Consider the following 21,215-nt stretch of genomic DNA (forward strand, 5'->3'; position numbering starts at 1 on the left):
GTTTAAGGACTGATGTCAAAGGTGAGCTGAAAGTGCATGGGTGATTGTTAGAGTTCCACCAGTCGCTACTGACGTCATATTGTCTGATAACCATAGGTTACTTTGACAGGAGCTTATGGGTGGTACTGTAGGTGTAACAGGCTAATCAGGAAAAGCTGCTTTTCTTTTTTTTTAAGGAGTCTTATTTTAATGATTGTTCAATAATTGGTTATTGTAGGACAGTGGTCCGAATATTAACAGGTGAATGGAAAAATGCTGTTGAAAGCATAAGAACAATTACACTAGTAATTGTAAATGTGGATTTTCCCATTTCAAATACATTTGTGTGCAATATTTCAAGGGGGTTAATTATTAGTAATTTGCATTGTCACACTTGTGTTGCTTAAATTTGAAGTAAATCCTCCTATGTGCTTTAAGTAATTATAAGGCTTTTTATGGGATGCGGTCATTTGGTCTACAGCATGATGGTCGACACCATTATGTCGACACGGGTCTAGGTCGAAATGTCGTTAGTTCGACAGTGTCTAGGTCAACAGTCAAAAGGTTGACATGGGGTTTTTCACTGTTCTTTGAGTCGGGATGTGCTGACAGGCGGTATTTCATGCCCTACCATCCACTAGGGCGTGGTGGGAGAATAAAATAGTGTATCGAGCGGATGCGGTGCACTTTAAACTGTGTCCATGTCGACTGTGTTGACGGGTAAAAAAAACAGTGAAAAACCAATGTCGACCTTTTGACTGTCGACCTAGACCTTGATGAACTAATGACCTTTTGACCTTTTCCCATGTCGACCTAATGGCTGTCGACCTAATGGCTGTGGACCAAATGATCCCAACCCCTTTTTATTTATATTGTATTTGAATGCCTAATTACTCTGACCCTGGAATACTTTAAAAAATGTACTGTTCAATCAAAATATATGTATATATATATGTTTTCTTTCACATCGCAATGCCGGGTTGGAGCCCGGATCTCAGTTTCTCACATTGGACCTTATTCTGATCCACACGCAACGCTGTGAAATGCTGCAACTAAACGCCGCCCGCAGGGATTCCGACCTGACTGCGGGATGTCATTCCATACCCTGGATACTCCAATCTCTTTATCGCACCGTTCTCATCTAGAACTCCAACCTTATCTTTTTCTATGCTCCCTCCAGCCTCAATTACCTACCCCTTCTGCATTCACTCTTCTCTGGTCACTACCTCCCATGTCTGGCTCGAAAACATCCCCTCAATATCTGACTTATTTTCTTCTTTCTTATATTCTTCAAAGCTTAAGATGTTCCCTTAAAGCCCCATACACTCTAAACGATGAGGGCCGCAGTTAACATAGTCCAGATTTAGGGGGGTATTCAATGCTGCAGCGAGCGGCCGGCGAGGGGGTTAAACAGCGAGGATTGCAGAAAACCAGCGATCCTCACTGTTTAACCCCCGTGCCGGCCGCTTGCTCTATTCAACGTTCTGGGGAAATCTTCGCCGTCACAGGACGGCGAGAATTCCCCAAAACAGTGAGACCCGCGGCTACTGCAGAAAATTCGCAGTTTGTAGCCGCGAGTCTCGCTGATTCTGGAGCCGCATCCACCAATTCTCCCTCAAAAAACGGAGCGAGGGGGAATTGGCGTATGTGGAGGGTGTGTTGAATGCCGTCAGGGTGAGTGGTGACAGCGAGCAGGAAGACCTGCTCGCTGTCACCACTCGCAAACAGCATTGAATACCTGCCATTGTGTGTACCTACTAAACAATATTGGCCATTGATATCGTTCAGTGATGTAAACAAGACCCTATGCACAAGCAGGTTGTTTGGCTATATAGCCAAGTTTACCTGCATGTTCAGAAGACCTCAATCATCGTAGTCGCAATATTGCGTGTACACACTAGACTATTTTGTGAACGATATTCCTCAGAAGTCATGTATGGGGCATAAGACAGATTTTTACTAAATACTGCCAGACCTCTTCTTAATCTATTCTTGCTACCTCCCCCTACTTTCCATGTGCCCAGTTTACCCACAAACTGTCTAACCCAGTGGTTCCCAAACTGTGTGCCTAGGCACCCTTGGGTGCCTCGGGACCATTGCAGGGGTGCCTCGGGTTGGTGGTTCAGGAGCAATGCAAATTATTTATAGTCATTGTAATAGGCAAAACCAGTGCTTGTGGCTGTCAATCAAACTATGGCCCTTATTCTGGTTGGTGCGGTAATATCCGCGTGCGTTCGTGCCGCCGATGTTTTGTGTCTGCGCATGTGCAGCGAGCGGGGCGTACGGCCAAATCCCGCATGAAATGTGAACACTCCGAACAGGGGGTGGAGAGGGGCGTGAAGGGCTATTTGGGCTCATTACCATATGCATACGCCCCGCGTTTCATGGGCGTTCCCATGCAAACGCTGGGCGTACGTATGGTAATGCAGTCGTGACGCACGTGTAGGGGGCGGACATATGACATTGCCGGATGTCAGCTGCCCGCCCAGATCCCTGCTTTTGCACGGAAAAATGTCCGTGTGGTCTGAGGTTGCGGGAGCTGGTGGACCACTCGGTCCTGCATTCGATGGTCTGCGACCATCGAATGATGGGGGAGGTTCCCTGAGATGGAGGAGGCGTATTCCATGAAAAATACACGTGCGATCCGTTCGGCCAGCTTCTTACCGCGTACGGACGGAGTTGGCGATCCGTATGGAAGGCGGGGTTTCGCACGCACGGTCCTGGCCGCATATTCGGATCCGGCCGCACCGATCAGAATAAGGCCCTATGTGAGCAAACATAAGTGTATCCTGTCCCTACCCACATAATTAAACCTAAGGATGACCAACACAATTTATTTAATTTAAGAGTTTTTTTTCTACATTTTTCAATAAAATTTTATCCTAGAGGTGCTGTGATTTATTTAATTTTTTTATACTCTGGGGTGCCATGATTCAAAAAATTTGGGAACTACTGGTCTAACCCCTTCTTTCCTCACTACTGCCTGCTGACTAACTACAGTGAGATGCAGTACACGTTCCCCTGCACTTCTCACTCTCTGGTCATGGAATTATGGCAGTGTTTGTACACTAATGTATAGTGGATTTTACAGTTTATGTTGTTTTTAGGTCTACCTTCTGTATGGCACTGCATATACTTTTTTGTGCCAGAAAATTAAGGTATTTTTACTAAGCTGCTGCTTATTATCAGTTCTTGCCACAACATTTTAAAGGTATGTAACATTGTTTCCAAATGTAGTATTCTTTCTATCTGTAAACCCACAGCCAGAAAAACTGAAAAACAAGATCAACCATCACTCTAGTGTTCTAATGGTGCAATGAGTTTTCTAATCACGTTAGAAGACTAATGGATGATTAGAAAACACTTTTGCAGTTATGTTAGCACAGCTGAAAATGGGTTTACTTGTTAGAGAAAATATTAAATAAAGCTCAGGTTAGCTGGAAATGCGTGATTCCATCCAAATTTGGCAATCATTTTACAAGGCAAACCATAAGTTTGGCTGGCATCCTGCACCTCCTTCGTACTTGGCCTGTATTACATCCTGACAATACTGGACATGTATCATAGTCATTATCTGTGTGCTGTAGCTAATAACTGATTTTATTATTTACCTGTCTATTCTGCACCAGTTGCTGCACAGAAATCACCAATGCAGTAATAATTGATTTAAGCCACTGACTTGTCTAGTTTAATATGCTCACAACCTTTCCAGTGTTTTACATTGACATGTTCAGTCCTGTTGTCACCTATTTTACTTAGTTCTATATAAAATACGGAGAGAACCAGTATAAGGGCTGCGTACCAGACCTTCATCACTGGATTCAGATGGCCTGTTAGTGACCTACCTCTTACCAATGGTCAATGGATGCCAGAGCATCTGGAGAAGGTTATTTAGTCTGATTGTTGTGTTAGGGCTTAATGTTCGGGATAGGGACATTTCATTGTGACAGTACAAAAATTATGTGCGAGAAAACCTGCGCTCTAAAGCAAAGGATGCAGCCCTATCCACGAGCAGGCACCACACAGCTACTCCAAAGATACGTATGTAAAGAAGGGGGTTTGGATGAGGCGCGTCCACTTGAGTTATATGATTTCTTCAATGTCCTTTGTTATTTTCAACAGTACCTCAGAAAGAAGAAAAAGACAACAACACACTCCTCATAGTGTAGTATCTTCACAAAAAGAACTACTTTTTGTTATATCAAACTTCAATCGCATATGTTAAGTTTACTCCGTACCACATATAGGCGTTAGCTTATCAAATGCTAATCCTGTTTATTTTACTTTCAGATATGTCTGACAGCACAAGTGACACAACACCTAATCATGCACCACTACCTGACCCGGAAGAGGTGGTTTCTGACCACGAGGTCTGTTCTTAAGATATAAATAAATAAGCTCCAAATTATTAGAGATTGTCTGCCGAGTGCTCCCAGGAGAAATTAATAATTTAATTTAGTATAGTTACAGTGCTCCTAAATAGTAGAGCTGAAATACTTTTGCAATTAAATACATGTATATTTATTATGCCTGGGAGCTAGTGATGATTGCTAATTGTAGCTTTACATTTATACCTGTGAACCCTTCTTTGTTCTTCATGTTGCATACTTACATTAATGGCGTTCATAGGAAAATGCAGATCTTGATCAAAATGTTCTCTACATATTGGTAATGTGTTTGGCAAACGCAAATAGAGTATAATCTAATATCTCTTATTCGCTCAGGAGTACTCAGTCACCCAATATTTTGTTGTTCAACTTGATAACCGCAAACTGTACCAAGCACCTGTCCCTCCCAGTCCCTTACAATTCCGGTTTCGGGCATCGAGCTCTGCGATTATGTATGGTCACTGTCCTTGAGCATAGGAGAGAGGAGTGCATAACTGTAGCATACCATGTTGGCTGCATTTGGAGCATACTTGCACCCAAGTCGGGGAGGACAGTGACTAATGTTTTATCTCTTTATATTAGAACACCACTGTTCTTTATACCTACATATAACTGCATATTAAACCGATCTCTGAATAGATTATATTGCTATATAGATAGGGTTACCACCTTTTTGTTGAGAGATTCCCGGACAGTGGCCCGCCCCTTGACACATCGGCTGGTTTCACACACTCCGGCTCCTGCCGGACGGCGAAATCTCGCACGGCAAGGAAGCCGTGCCACACTCAGTATTTGTGAATGGACACCCTATTGGGTCCATTCACACGGGACAGCCCCGATCCGGACGCACGGTTGCAGCCGGATCCCGCCACTGGAAGGGACGGCTGCCGGGCTGTGGCCATCCCCACCATGATAAACTATTGTGTGCTGCACGGCTACCTGGCCGTACGGGTTTTCGCCGTCCGGCAGGAGCCGGAGTGTGTGAAACCAGCCATCCACTGCCCTGCCCATGCCCCACCCCCAGCTCTGCCCTTTGACCCGCCTTATGTTGCTTTTTTTAAACCTTTGCTTCAATTTCATTCTTGATTTTGCATACCATAATGCCAAGTACATGTTACATCATACACAGTAATACCCATTACACGTTATGCCCCACACCATGATGCCCATTACATGTTACAACATACACTGCAATGCCCATTACACGATATGCTAGGACTGAAAAAGTTTTTTGTAAAGAAGGAATAACAGACAGTGCGCACCGTAGCCGCGCGGCAAAAATTCACATGCCATAATGCCCATTACATGTTATGCCAATCAGCTTCAGGTGATAAACCATTGTATTTATCATATATGAAGGAGTCTATTTGTTGTTTTTAAATAAATTATGTAAGTACATACTTTATATTTCTTCTAAGAGGCCCAGGGTCGGTGGTGGACTGGTGGTGGAGGCTGGGTGGCTGACCTGAGCGCTCTATCCTCTCTGGCAGCTGATGGATGGTGAAGCCAGGACTCGGAGCCCAGGAGGGTGGGTGGCTGAGGGTGAAGGAGGCTAGCTGGGTGGAGGAGCCGCTGCTGACTGAGCTCCTTACTGTCCTAACCTCACCTTGGCCTGCCTGCCTTGCCTTGGTCATTGACGGTCAGAGAGAGAGCGACGAGGCTGGCTGTGTCATCCTGAGGCAGCACGCCAAATGCAGAGAAGGAGCCGGGAGATTGAAAGAGTTGAAGTCAGACAGTGACAAACACACACTATCTGTGTGTGTGTGTCCATTCAGTCTCCGCCTCCCTCCTCCCAGCGAGCGCCGCGGCGGAGTGACTGACAGTCAGTCACTGATAGTGAATGGTCACTCTGCGCCGCCCCCCGCCTGCCCTGCATCGTTCCCGCCTCCTTGCTGCCTTCAGCAATCATGGCGACCCGCCCGGCGCCGCTGCACAGCGTAGCGCTGCAGCGCACCTCAACCATGCTCTCACTTTAAAAACTAGCGGAGGGAGCCGGGCGGCAGGGGCGGGCAGAGAGTGGGACTCATTCCCGGGCTATGTATAGTCCGGGAATGGCACCCGTCCGGACTCCGGACACCTGGTCTAATTACTGGACTGTCCGGAGTAATCCCGGACGGGTGGTAACCCTATATATAGAGCATATTGGGGCAGATGTATTAAGCTTTAACAAGAGATAAATGCAAGGGTGATAAGGAGAGATAAACGTCCAGCCAATCAGCTCCTTACTGACTTTTCAAACACAGCCTGTAACATGGCAGTTAGCAGGTGATTGGCTGGGCGTTTATCTCTTTATCACCCTAGCATTTATCTCTTGTTAAGGCTTAATACTTCTGCCCCATTTAATCTTAAATAATTTTAAATGACCTCATGAACTTGGCCATTTTCTAGGTGGATAGATATATTCATGACTATTAATACATCCACTCGCTTTCCCGTGTCCTGGCAGAAGTATACTAACTGCTTCTGAGACATGATGGTGACCTCTTCCTGCCGGATGATGGCTACTTTCAGCAGCTTTCACAATCACATCGGATTAGTGTTACATAACTGACTAAGCAGCAGCAATTATGGTGTAAGGCATTTTGACCAGATGTTTCAAGATTAAAGAGCAATAACTGTATGTCGTAACTATTATTTCACTGTACATTAACATTTTTAATACACTGTACATATTTATACAACTGTATAAAAATGCAATTTTAAGTTTTGCAAAGCCACGTCCTCTAAGCTCTGTATATATCTTTGGTGAATGCTATTAGTTGCTTAATACATTAAACAGCATGAATTTTTGGATTGTTGCTACTTTTATAATTACGGGGGCTATTTATCAAAGCATGGAGAGCGTTGAAGTGAAGAGCGATAAAAAACTTATCAGCTATTTACTTCCATTTTTCAATCATAGCTGGTAAAATGGGAGTGTGAAGCTGATTGGTTAGTGCCTTACTTCTCTGAACTTCCATAGTTAGATTACCCTCCCCCCCTCCTTCAGTATTTTACTGAGTTATTAAGCTTTTTAGCAGTATTAATGTACGTGTTCATGTACGAGGGAGGTTCAATAAGTAAGGGAACAAGACCTCCCACGTGTGTCATTTTTTTTTTTTTCATTCTCTTTTTGTCAGGCCTGAGCAGGTAGACAACTGCTTTTCTCATGGCCGTTAGACTGCACCTCATATCTGTCTTACTGTTCCATCATCAAGTATTTGATAGCACGGTCAGTAGAACTTGGTCAAACAGTGAGGTACATAGTGTGATCTGACTTAAGGCCACATCAGCAGCTGAGTTATCCAGGTGTATGTTAATAACGTCATGTCATGGAAACATGTTTGGGTTTGGTGGACATGCTTGGCTGCCGAATCGCTGCTCAACTTAAACTTCTGTCCGGCTGTCATGAAACTAATATTTCACATTTCGTACGCGTGCCCAAAACCTACACCGGAAAAAACTGAATTCCTACTCCACACTTCTGTTGTAATAATAATGTAAGGACATTTACGAATTTAGCACTAACCTTCATTCACATTATGTTCTAGAATATTTTTTTTTACCATTTATCTATTTTACGCATTGACAAATCTTTTTATCACTTGCTGGGCTGCTGAGATGCCCCTGATCACATTAGAAAATAATAAATATCTTATTACCAAGCTATAAATCTTTTTAATTTGTAGTGGTCCCTTTCAATCAGTTTGCTACCTGGAATAGGACTGTTCTGCTGCACAATCTTGTTTTCCAAGGAGCCATTTCTTGAAACTTCAGAAGAAATATCATGTTTTATATTTGGCTGTTGGCGTGTAACTGAACATGTCAGTCAACTGTTGATAGCAGAATGAGCTTGGAGGTGTTCTAGTTCTCAGTTGTCTTATGCGTGCTGTAGGCTTTCCTGTCTAATGGCACGAGGACAGTACTGCCCCCAGTTGCCACATATGTATGTTCTATGCAGGCACATTTGAGCACTGTAGACACCTTTCTAATAAAATGAAATCGGTAAATAAGTTAGAACAGGTGAGCCGTTTTCTGGTTAGTTTCCCTTCTCGGTTGGAAGACCGTCGCAATGGGGTCAATTTGATTCAGTTAGATTCAAAATGTGAATAACCCGGCACTATTCTAATCAGCGCTGCTGCGAAGCTGGAAAATGCTGGTTCTCGCGGGTGTTGAGTCGCGAGTACAGGCATTTTCTGACTTGCTATTTGCGACGCACTAGGGCACCCTAGTTATGTCCGATTTTCTTCTCGCACCCCAGGATGGTTCGAGCATAAATCAACTAGTTGGCGTAGCAGCTGTTTGAGTAGAATAGTCTCCCGGTGTTTGCAGCACAATATCGACCAGAAAATGCCAACATGGCAGGACTGATGAAGCATGATTTTAGTGATGGCATTGTAATGCATTCTGATGCTATGCTGTCATGGTTAATATGATGAGAACGCTGTTAAAATGCTTTAAATAACATTACGTTTCTGCATTCTCGGGTCAATATAACACTGGCCACAAATAATATCAAACCAGGAAGTATGTTGCCATATTAGATATCTGAAAGTTAATGTTTGTCTTGGCTGAAAAAGCTAAACCAGTGCCCACTATTTTTATGATCATTAAAGTACTCCGAGGACAGTAAATACTGGAAATAGATCATAATTCTTCAGTTTTTAAAATAAATGTTCTACTAATGACTCTTTACCTATTTACAGTCCTTTAGGCCTCTTCTTAGCACAGACAATGATTATCAATCATTGCATATTGTATTTGGCATGTTGGAAGCCTGTAAGCCTGAAACCAATTTTAATGAATTAATAAGGATAAAATACAGCACTGCAGTTTCCAGGCCCCCAAGCGCTTATTGTGATTGCTCTTCCCATATACTGTAAATGGGACTATTCACACATGCTCATCGTCGGATCCAAGCAGAAATAGAATGGGCATATTTTGTGTGTATCCAGTGCTAGCCACAAACATCTTTATCTCTCATGACCTTATCTCCAAGCTTTCATTATTACATTATTTCCAATTGTAATTCTTGTCTGACCTATAAACCTAGAGAACAAGAGACGCCTTATTGTTTTTGGAGTATCAACCTTTGTGATTTAAATTTCCTTAACAATCCACAAGACCATGCTTATGCCATGAGCCCTGTATCATCTCATACTCTCAGGAAAGCCCAATGTGTAGAGACAAATCCATGGCTTCCCTACTTGTCCGCGCTCTGTTGTAGACTTCAGGCAGCAGTTGTTTAGCTGCTTGTAAATAAACAATGACCTATGTAATGAATACTTTGTGGTGGCCTGGCTCATTATTTTAACATGAATGAAAAGATTCCCTTTACCACTAGCTTAGAAACTACAATACTCAAACACTGCAATTTATGTCTGTGTACGTGTGTGTGTTTGTGTGTGTGTGTGTGTGTTTATTCTGTTTATGTACTTTGATGACCATTTGTTTCAGTACAAATAGCAAGAAGTACACGTGAAGGTTCTTGGCAAACGTGATAAGCCATGGACCCATTTTCAATTGATATATCTAAAGCAACAGGAGATTGCGGGACGATATTCAAGTGATATTTATTTTTACACTGATCGCACTCCTTAAGGTCCAGTTTAGCTACGCATAATGGCTAAGCCCCACCAAATGAAGGAGTGCGCGCAAAAAGTCTCGTTTGGGTTCTCAAATGGTTGCGCATTTCAGCTCGCCTCACCAAGGTGGATTGTGTTGTGAATGTGACACCCAGAATTTAACGATTTAGAATCATGTTTAATTTTGGAACTCACAAAATGTGTTTTCCCCGGAATACCAGGATTGGTGTTCCATGACTGTTGATCAGTCACATTGTCTATTCTAACACCCTGCACCTTTCATAATCCGTACAGCTTTCCTGCTTGGGTTGTTGCTGTTGGCTGTGGTGCTTCTAGCACAGTCTGGTATGTAACCTAGTACAGAGCAGACTGTACTAAAAGCACCAAAGCAGACTGCGACTCCCTGGGTAGGAAAGAGGAACTGCTCGAATTTTGAATGGTGCAGGGTGCTAGAATGAAAACTTTAACCTATAACCTTAAAGCTGGATACACACTAACTGAAAGGTTGGAATAAAAATGGGAATTTCTGGGAACAAATGAGTCCAATTTTGGGAGCAAATGGTTGATTGTAATTTGTTCCCAGACATTACCAGATTTTTTTTTCAAGCCAGATTAGAAAGAGAGTCTTAAACTAAAGCTGGGTACTCAATATAACGTGCATTGCTCCTCCCTTTTAATACTCCCCCTCCGTTGTGTAGTACCAGGTAGGTATGCAGATTGTCTTGATTTCTTCTTTCAATTTATCTAAACAAACCATTTTCACCTGTTTATGGACACTGCAGTATGTTTTGGTGTACATTCAGGCTTACAGAGAGCTATTGCTGCATAAACATCTAACCCAGGCATGTCTAACGTTGCCCCTCCAGGTGTTGTGAAACTACACATCCCAGCATGCTTTGCAATAGTTTTAGCATTCTCTAATAGAAAAACTGTGGCAAAGCATGCTGGGATGTGTAGTTTCACAACATCTGGCCAACGTTGGACATGCCTGATCTAACCGGACCATAATCCCAGGATGCTTCAATAAATTCAGATACCCCTTTTCCACCCAAGTCACTGTTCTCGACAGAGATTTTTAACACTGTTCCAAACCGGGTCAGACCACTTTCCCCCACAGCTCCAACCTGGATTAATTTCAGCTCCAAGCTGTTTACATTGCATACATCTGGTCTGCACCCTGGGACGTGACCTTGGTACTGTTGGATCACTCCACGTCACCCTGGGGGCAGCCTTGCACTCCTGCAGTTTCTGGGCTGCCCCCAGCTGCCTCCATTCCCCTTTACCGCCCCACTGCTCAATCTACCCTGGACCCGGGTTGAGCTGTTTCCACTGGCAAAAAAAATCCAATTTGTAATAACCCAGGATTTTCATGTCCGCTAAAAAGGGGTAGGTGAATCCCTCCCCTGCCGTACTTCTAGCTGAAGTAATTTGTGTAATTCTGTCCTTGTGCGCACCTGCTGCTCTTGCACACAGTGAGCGAGGAGAACACCGTAATTGCCGCATCTGCGCATCCAGATATACAGAGCTTGAAAATGCATTTTTAGGGATAATGTTCCTGTAGTGGGTCTATTTTACTTATGTGGCAAGTATGGGGAATGACTAATATCACATGTAGTTAGTGAACATGAAATTTTGACTTTATAATTGCCCCATGCAAAAATCTGTATCCTAATAATAATAATAACAACAACCTGTAACCCATAATTTAACTTTGCATTCTATATATCCCAGATATCTATCATTTTTGATATGCTAACGGAGAGGTGTGCATGTGCCAGGTATGCAGTGTGCATGCACAATGGAGTGATTCCGGGCTACCGAACCCACCATTGTGGAATTTGGTAATTTTCAAGTGCACCAAACTATAATATTACAATATATTTATGTGGTGTGTGTGTGTGTGTGTGTGTGTGTATATATTATATGTATATGTTAATATATATGTGTGTGCAGGGTTGGCAAATACTCGCTATAGCAAGTATTTTACCCACTTTGGAGCACCAGGGACTCCTTTTTTATGAATGGCTGGGTCCTGGGACCCAGCCATTTCGGCGTGCACGCTGTGTTAATATGTGTGACAAGGGCAGAGGGATCTGTTTCCCCCTCAAAGCTGCCTGTAGTAGAGGAGCCTATAGACTCTGCTGGGATTTCACTCACCCTATCCCTCCTGCCATTACTTTTACAATCCTGATTGGTGCAGCACAGGTGTCAATATTTCGACATTATGCCTTTTTCTAGTATATGTGTATCTTGCTTTATGTGAGTGGGCAAATTGCCAATTAATTAGCCCCCCCCCCCCCCCCACTACCACCCACAGTTTTGGGGTGCCCAAATCTATGTTTGCTTACCAAAAAAAAAATAGGCTCAGGCTGGCCATTGGCTCAGGGTATATGCCATATGGAAGAGAGGAGGAGGCTTCTGTATGTGCCATGCTGGGGAAGGGGAGAGGAGGCTTTATTCCGTTGGGACCCAGAAAAGGTCAAGTAGGACCCCGATTTTTGTAAGTGAGGGGTCCCAAGGACCCATCATTTTTGGGGGTTTTCGCGATCACTGGTGTGTGTGTATGTATGTATGTATGTGTGTGTGTGTATATATGTGTGTGTGTGTGTGTATGTATGTATATATATATATATATATATATATATATATATATATATATATATATATATATATATATATATATATATATATATATATATATATATTATGTATGTGTGTGTGTGTATATATTATGTATGTGTGTGTGTGTATATATTATGTATGTGTGTATATGTATGTGTGTGTGTGTGATATATATATATCTCTCATACACACACACACCTAGTGACGACTGGCATTATGCTGGGATTTCTATACTTGTTTCTCGCTAATGGTAATATGTTACCAAATTACCATATGGTATGATATGTGGTAATTTGACCACCTTTTCCATGTCACTGGATGAATTTTTCAAATACATTCAAAATAAAGCTGCAGCTGGGATTATGCCCTTACATCTGCCTGCTTTTTCACTATTGGGCTGTTAGGAATTTGTTCTATAAACTGTCATTGTTTCTGGAGCCAGCATGTGCCATACTTTCTGCGTTGGTTTTAGTGAGCTCTGTTTCAATTTATTTTTTGAAAATACAAAAAGATTTTTGTATTAATGTTAGCTGAGCACTCTAGACGTGTTGTGGTAAGATGCAAACATATAACAGTATACCTAGACCCAGTCCCGGTGCTAGGGTGTTTGGTCGCTTCCCTGCAAGCACACACTTGCAACTTACTGCAGAAAATCAGAATGTCAAAGGGTTAATCTGTTGTGATAGCTGGACTCCGTGCAGCAATCAGAGTGCAGGCTTTGTAGCATGAGCAGGCACAAAAATTAGCAGGAAGATGCAGCGCCGGACTGTGAGGAGTAGAGATGACCACCAACTATCTTTGTTCCCAAAACATTGATAGTCGGGACCTAGTGCTCGATGTTTTGGGTATCGATAGGGGAGGGTTGAATAGTTTTAATGCCATCGATGGATGGCATCCGATGGCTATGGGTTTTTTTTTTTTTTTTATCCCCCTGCAAGTCGGACAGCCCCTCAGTCCATCTCCTGCCTGCCTACCACTGGTTCTGGTTTCACAGTTTGCACCTTTTCAGCCAGCGAAGCGGCACTGTGCGGCAGCTATGGTATGCAGGCGTATGCAGCATCGGCATCGCTGGCTACTACTCGGTTCGGCTGGCTATATTCATAAAACTACATGCTAATAACTGTGGACCCGGACCCCGCCCCCTTCTGTCTGTCTGTCAGTCAGTCACAGTCCCACTCCCTCATCGGCTCCCAACCCCTGCTACCCAGCCAGCTCAGATTCTTAAAAAAAATCACACAATTAGCTGGGACTCTGGGAGGCTTCCAGTGCATCGGCCTGCACACGGAGGACGGTTGATCCTGCCTAGGGTGGGCTGGACAATACTATAGGTGTACCACTACGACTGTTTTTTCTTAGTTTTTAAAATGTCAATATTGGTAAATGCAATACAAGGCATGTTTTTACATTTAACATTGTCTTTTTAAATAAATAAATTAAATTAAATAATTCAGAAAAAAAAACCTCCAGCAGTTAAACCCTTTGAGTGCCAACATCCCTGCGAGAGCTGCACAAAATATGAGTGCCAACAGCTGTGAGAGATATGCTAAATATTGGGTTAAAAATACCGGCGTCGCTCACATTTGTTATAAACATTTATATAAAAAATGTTTAAAAAAAAAGATAATATTTCCTATATAAGGTATACATTACAGGTCACTATGATGAATAAAAATGTTGCTTGGCAGTTTTCACACCTATTTTGACAAATTCATTTGGCACTCAAATGGTTTAAGTCCTTGTCCGTTCTGCCGAGATGCCTTCTCAATGGAAATAGCAGGGGGGATTGAAGACGCCCTATAACTGAATGCTTCTAGCTCCCTTATCTGCTGTCCTATCAAGATGTGCAAAATTGAATACATGTGCATAATGGATTATTTATACATTTGTTTGTATTAAAAATATTTCAATAAAAATTGTAGGAAAAAAAAAGATAGCAGGAGTGTGTTTGACTCAACACTGAATCAAATATAATTAAACCATTTGATCTAAAGCAGCCACCAGATGGCGCTGTTTGCATACTAAATTATTAGTTTCTTAGTAATCACACTACTAATCTGTTTCTATTGCTCCCAACTCTGCATAATTGAGAGCAGACTTAATTAGTTTTTGTTAAAGGACATATTTTGAATATATAATGCTGTAAAAGGGTTTTTATAGACTCAACATGTTTTTTATACCTCAACAGAACCCTGCTGTATCCCCTTCTATCTCTTGTCACTTCTTTTCATCTGAGTCCCATCTAAATCCATTTTCTATGGACTTCTCTTCTCAATCACATTCTCCCTAACCACCTCACCAAAATTACCCACCCATGTCCCTTCTCCATTCTACTCCTTTATATCAACATGTCCCCTATATCACAAGTATTATCCTGGCCCTCTGTCCTAAACTTTTTCAGTTTTCTATGTAATCATTATTAACCCCTCAATATACCTAGCTTTATGCAATAGTCCCAATCCTCCATCATTAAACCACCCATTGTTAACCCCTACATCACTCATTCGTTCTATATTACCATTAAGCTTCCATCCTGTCACTAATTCCCTCCCATCATTAGCTGCTCCCGATCACTTACCACTGCGCTACTACTGATCATATATCTGCTCGCTAATGTGCAAATGCCATGCTCTCATCATTAGAGGAACTGATCTGTAATTGCTTTACAGTATATTATTTTCTCGTGTTCTCTTTATTAATGTAATATGTATTTTTTGTTTTTGTTTTTAGGAGCTCACAATGGCTCAAGACTCGCCAAGCACAGCTGCTGAAATATCTGTAACCAGCAATGGAGACCTTGATGAAACTGTAGAGCACAATTATAACTTGGTAATTATCTCTTCCATTACTAGATCTTTGTAGACAGCCAGTGACTCTGTGCAAATATTATCCCTGTACTAGATTAAAATGAAATTTATTGGTTGACAAATACATAACACTTAACTTGTTACCAAACACGGTAATCGCCACCTTCTAGAGAACTTTTGGTTACAAAACTTTCCAGTATAATTTTATTTGTGAGGAATCCAAAAAAAACCCGTGAACTGTGTGGGGTTCTGAGGCCCGAGTTGGAGCACTTATGCTTAGAGAGCATGCTAGAGCAAGGTTGGTAATCTTGATTCCCAAGCTTTGGCTTTGCTTTCTAATTTTTGCATGCAGATCCCTATGCAAGTCCTATTTTGTAAGTGGGCCACAGTCATATACTTGGTGATGGTGGAGGTGTATGGTAATATAGCACTCAAATCACCATGCGGTTCCTTCTAAAATCTGGAGGAGTTTGGATGCTGGAGGAAAAGAGAGAGAGTACATTTGTCAGATAATTCCATACATTTCCGATGAGACAGGTCTGCAAAAGGTGAATAAATCTATATTGCGAATATTTTAAAAAATATCACAAGGAGAACCCAATCATCAAATTGTTTTCAAACCTTACAGCGTGTTTCATTGCCTTACATGACATTCAAGCTCCAAGGCTGCTCCATAGTGCTAGGGACCTGCTGGAAAGAGGTGACCTTAATGTGGTGGGCAGGTACATATCCTTTGCCAAATATAACAACCTCATAAATTAATCTAAAAAGAAATATATGTTAGCAGTAATGAGTGCATGGTGCACCTGCAATCCCCCTCTGTTTTACATGTAGCTAAACATCTCAGCAAGGTAGCACCTCTCATTACAGGGTGTGCAGTCTAGCCCCCCTCTTCCTATAGATTACTGAGACCGTGGCTCCTTGCTTCCCAACCTCCATGGTGATGTCTAGAGACGAGGCACGAGCAGAGCTAATGCGTCTGCTTAGTGATCCTTCCCTCCTCGCAGATAGTCCATGGTTTATGGCTTGGACCTAAGTAAGGGGCGGAGGTAGACCCAAATGTGAGTGCAAGAGTGACAACTGTGATCAAATGTTTGGTGTCGCATAAGAAGGACTTGATAGATGGGATCGCTTTGGTTGACATGCTTCAGTATATTTTTGAGATCAGTAAGAAGATGGAAGAGCGAGCAAAAAAACGTATTGTGTCCAATAGTATTGACTGTTCTGTTCTCTTCTGTGCGAGGAGAAGTATCTCACAACATGCTAACCAAACTAAGGGCCTTATTCTGGTTTGTGAGGCCGGAGCCGAATATGCTGCCAGGACCGTGCGTCCTAAACCCCGCCTTCCGTACGGATCGCTCACTCCGTCCGAATGCGGTAAGCCGCTGACCGCACGGAGCACGAGTGGATTTCTCATGTATACACCTCCTCCATCTCTGGGAACCTCCCCCATCATTCGATGGTCGCATACCATCGAATTCAGGACTGAGCGGTCAGGCAGCTCCCACGAGCTCAGACCACTCGGGCATTTCTCCGTGCAAAAGCAGGGATCTGGGCGGGCAGCTGACATCCGGCAATGTCATATGTCCCCCCCCCCCTACACGTGCGTCACGGCCGCATTACCATACGTACGCCCAGCGTTTTCATGGGAACGCCCATGAAACGCGGGGCGTATGCATATGCTAATGAGGCCAAACAGCCCTTCACGCCCCTCTCCTCCTCCTGTTCGTAGTGTAAACAATTCATGCGGAATTTGGACGTATGTCCCTTTTGCACATGCGCAGATATGCCTCTGCACGTGCGCAAACACAAAACATCGATGGAACGAACGCACGCGGACATATCCGCACCAACCAGAATAAGGGCCTAAGAACTGACTTGACACCAGTAATGTCCAGCATGATAATCGTGTAGATATTATGTTGACCTGGCGCAACTTTGGACATCTGGTTGAATACGGTTCTGCAGCTGCAATGTTTCATGGTTTGTTGTCTTACATGCCAACTGAAGCCATAGGTCTGCTTACAATTTTTTCGCAGGATCAGGATTAATATCTCTGGGGGTAATCAATAGGACAATTTTCCAGAACTAAAACTTTTCATGGCAATCTACTATTCAGGCATATCCAGACCAATGGGAGAACAGGGTTTGTGCCACTGCTCTCATTGGGAAGAATCTTTACGATGGGTTCAGACGTAAACACCTCGCTTGGTTCTGTGGATAATTGTTAATTACAATGTCGGACAAGACCGATTCTTTGTGGAAGATCGGATCAGTAAGGATAAGGTGGAGTCCTTGATTTGACAGTTACAGAATGACCATGCTAACAGCTGATTTTGATAGAGAATTCTCAGAGGCAGAGAACAAAAAGTACCTGGATACCCTTGAACTCAAACACCCACAAAGAAAAAGAAGTATCTTTCTGGGTGCACTGAGGATCAAATTATTTGTTATTTAATAAAAATTTACTTTTATTGTATTTATTATAAAAAGTCTCTTATTTAGAAAAGATCTAGCTACCTTGTCTTAGTGAAATATTAAAAAGATAGATACGTGAATAAAGAAAAAAAATGAGTGTAATTATCTTAAAAAAAGAGGACAAATGTGTGTGTATTCGCTTATTATTTAAAGATCTTCGGCTTTAATTGCCCTTTATCATAAGTTAAGAATTGCTGCTACCTCAATGTCATTGATTAATGGCAGTTTAGTGTCCAAAGGGATTCTTAGATTTGTATTATTATTGCAGGGCTTCTATTGTTGCAATTTTAAAGAAAAGGTTACTGTAACTGTATCAATGCCATTTAATCCATTACAATGTTGCCACAGCCCTTGCAAATAACCTTAAGATGCTTGGTAGTGTGTTAATCATTCATTGTGTTCATACAATGTGCCTAATATGCATGATCTTTATTGGGCAGGTTCAGTAATATGTGAATAAGCACGTTTCCCCAAGTGTATGACTATTAATGCTGCTATCCACCGTTTGAGGTGAAAGACGAAAATTGGTGTAAATCCATGCTATATAGTATTAAGGGCTATCTTTGCGAGTATCCTTTTAGTAAGGAATACTCATTGACAAGTATCCTGAGCAGTCAGATGTGATGCAGGTCATGGGTGGCCGTGATGATCCAGTTGATCTGGATAACTACACGGTGCACCTTCCATCAGTCTAATGATGTGATTCACCGAAACCACAACTGCCTTCATCTTCTGTTAACAGTATAAAGCTGCCCATACACGGTCCGTTAAACTGATCAGTTTTGGGCTAAATCGCATCGCATTGCATGCATTGTGCATGCAATGTGATGAGATGAGAAGCTAGTACAAAAAGTATGTGCAGCAGATACTTTTTGTACCGTATGATGAGATGTGCGGGAGCGCGCATCTCAAAGTACAAAACGGATGCCGGCGAAAGGCTCCGTGTATGGGCAGCTTTACCTTTATATTTGGCCAGTTGTGTTGCTCTCAGACAGATTAAGCTAGTATCACATGCGCAGGATCTCCTTCGTTAAGTAAGTTAGCGCTGATCCTTCACACTACAACAGTAGTAACAAATTGGACCAAGTCCATTCAACACCAGTTAAATACTTTTCAATAAAAAAAATAAGTGCAGCCTGTTTTCCTGCATCCATGGCTGCTCTAACATTTAAAACAGACTCCAGGATAAGACCAAGGTACAGTATACATACTCCGATTCATTTAAAAGCCTATATCAGTGACTCGGTATGGGTCATTGGGTCAGCCACATTAAGGTCGACCACTGAAGCACAAGAGCACTTAGGTTGACACCTGAAAAGTGTTGACATGCCTAAGGTTGACAGGATCAAGAGGTCGACACAAGCATTAGGTCGACAGTCGAAAGGTCAACATGGGGTTTTCAGTTGTTGTTTTTTTTGCTTCGCATGTCGACCCATGGACACCGAAAAAGTGTACCATGTCTCCTCACATGGTTCGCTGAGCTCGCCATGCTTCGGGCTCGGTACCTCGCTACTCACAGCACACTATGCTATTCTCCCTCCATGCCCTAGTGGATGGTAGGGCAGGAAACACCACCTGTTGGCACATGTCTGCTCAAAAAAACCCTGAAAACCCCCTGTCCACCTTTTCACAGTAGACGTTCCTAATGCATGTGTTTGACTCTGTTGATCTTAGGTATATTGACCCTTTTCATGTGTCAAACTTAATGGTGTTGACCTAACGGCGTCGTATGTGTGTAAATGAAGGCGTGTAGGCCAGATACATATAATGCTGCCTTCTAGAAATCAACAAACTGTTAATGAACAGGGATAGGGGATAATTGATGCTCCTAAATGCACACAAATATGTGTACATGTCTTAGTATTAGAATATGAATGGGATGCTCTGCTTTCCTCTACTGGAGCGCTTGTATTTTTCCACTTGCGCTCCCGCATAGCTACATGCAGGCACAAGTATGTGCACATACCTGATTGGATTAAAGACAGGCAGTTTTGTATCATCTTCTGAAGTTGTTATAGGTTTACAGTAGGTAATAAAATGTATGTATTAATTTGTTTAGTTTACATGTAATTGTCATTGTGTTGGGTTAATTGCTTTTCCGTAGCTGCGATGGGTAAAGCACCTGGGAATGATATGCACCCCGCCATATAAATATGTGGTGATGGTCTATACTGTGACATGAAGTTACTGTGTAGCACTCACTAATCCTGTCTGCGAGCCCCAGCACTACTCCTCCTTCCAGACTTTCAGACTACGTCTCACATAATTAACCACTCCATTGCATAAACGGTTTGCTGTCAATCACAGAGGAGATAAATAAATCTAATGGGATAAACTTTTCATACAAGTTGGGATTTTATATAATGATAGTGAGGCAACAGGTTTATTTTTATAGGTAGCAGGGAGGGGCTGCTGCAGAGTAGGTGCAGCACAGGTGGCAATGATGCAATAGTTGGGACCTGTCATCTTACGTAGATGCTTATTCAGTCTTCAGGCTAAATCTCTCTCCCCTGCATATTGTGGAACTGCTGGGTACTTGTTATAGCATAGCTCGCTGCCGGTAGAGGTGAAGAAGAAGTGTATGTATGTGTTAGTGTGTACATGTCTGCCTGTGTAAATAGATGTAAAGATGAGATCAGCCAGCCCTCATCGCATAATGCCCAGTGTTCCAACTCCACTATACTACTATAACATATCCTGACTATTACAAAGCTCTATGTAACTAGCGAAATGTCCTACATAATTAGTTTATAATTTGAGGAAAGCATTTAAGCATGTAATCCAGGTTCACATGATGCGATGTGATTACCCACAGACAGCGCCTCCATACAAGATTTAAAATCACACCGAACAGTATAGAGTGGGACAAGCAGATCCCCGGTCACATGGGAGTGGCGCCAAATGGATTTGCTTGGGGTGATGGAAAAGAAAGCAAATCTAAACTAAACTAATGGGCCCTACACACATAGCGATGTGTGCAGGACTACCTAGCTATGGGCTGTGCTGCGCCGCTATCGCATAGCACACAGAGCTGACAGCCCACACACAGAGCGAGCTGTCGGCTCTGTGTGCTAAGCGAGCAGACAGCGCCAGTGTTCTCCGGTGGGAGAACCCTGCCGATGCCGAGATTGATGGACACTGTCCATCAATCTCCGCCAGCGATAAAGACGCACGGGGACGCGCACTGCTGCCGATATAGCCCCCACACATACACCGATGTGAGAACATTTGCTAAGCGACTTTGCCAAACTAAGCAAAATCGCTTAGAAAATGCCTTAATATCGGCATGTGTGTAGGCCGTATAAGGTTTCACCACCTTTAAGTTTAGTTTAGATTTGCATTATTGCAGAGGTGTTCTATCATGAGGTGCATGGGGTAGA

General features: G+C 42.7%; 1 protein-coding gene across 4 annotated transcripts in view; it reads left to right on the forward strand.

Moving 5' to 3' along the window:
* The window catches only part of ARFIP1 (ARF interacting protein 1), a 146,966-nt gene that overhangs the window by 23,460 nt on the left and 102,291 nt on the right, over positions 1 to 21,215 (forward strand). For 3 of the 4 annotated variants that reach the window (XM_083171750.1, XM_083171743.1, XM_083171762.1), the window contains exons 2-3: positions 4,270 to 4,349; positions 15,281 to 15,379. In XM_083171750.1, coding sequence (XP_083027876.1) covers positions 4,272 to 4,349; positions 15,281 to 15,379 — 177 coding nt within the window. In that variant the 5' untranslated portion in view covers positions 4,270 to 4,271. The remainder of the gene's footprint in view (positions 1 to 4,269; positions 4,350 to 15,280; positions 15,380 to 21,215) is intronic. The other variant, XM_083171757.1, reaches the window with a different exon arrangement.

Source organism: Crinia signifera, chromosome 1 (assembly GCF_055691185.1).
Source record: "Crinia signifera chromosome 1, ASM5569118v1, whole genome shotgun sequence".
NCBI classification, from domain to species: Eukaryota; Metazoa; Chordata; class Amphibia; order Anura; family Myobatrachidae; genus Crinia; species Crinia signifera.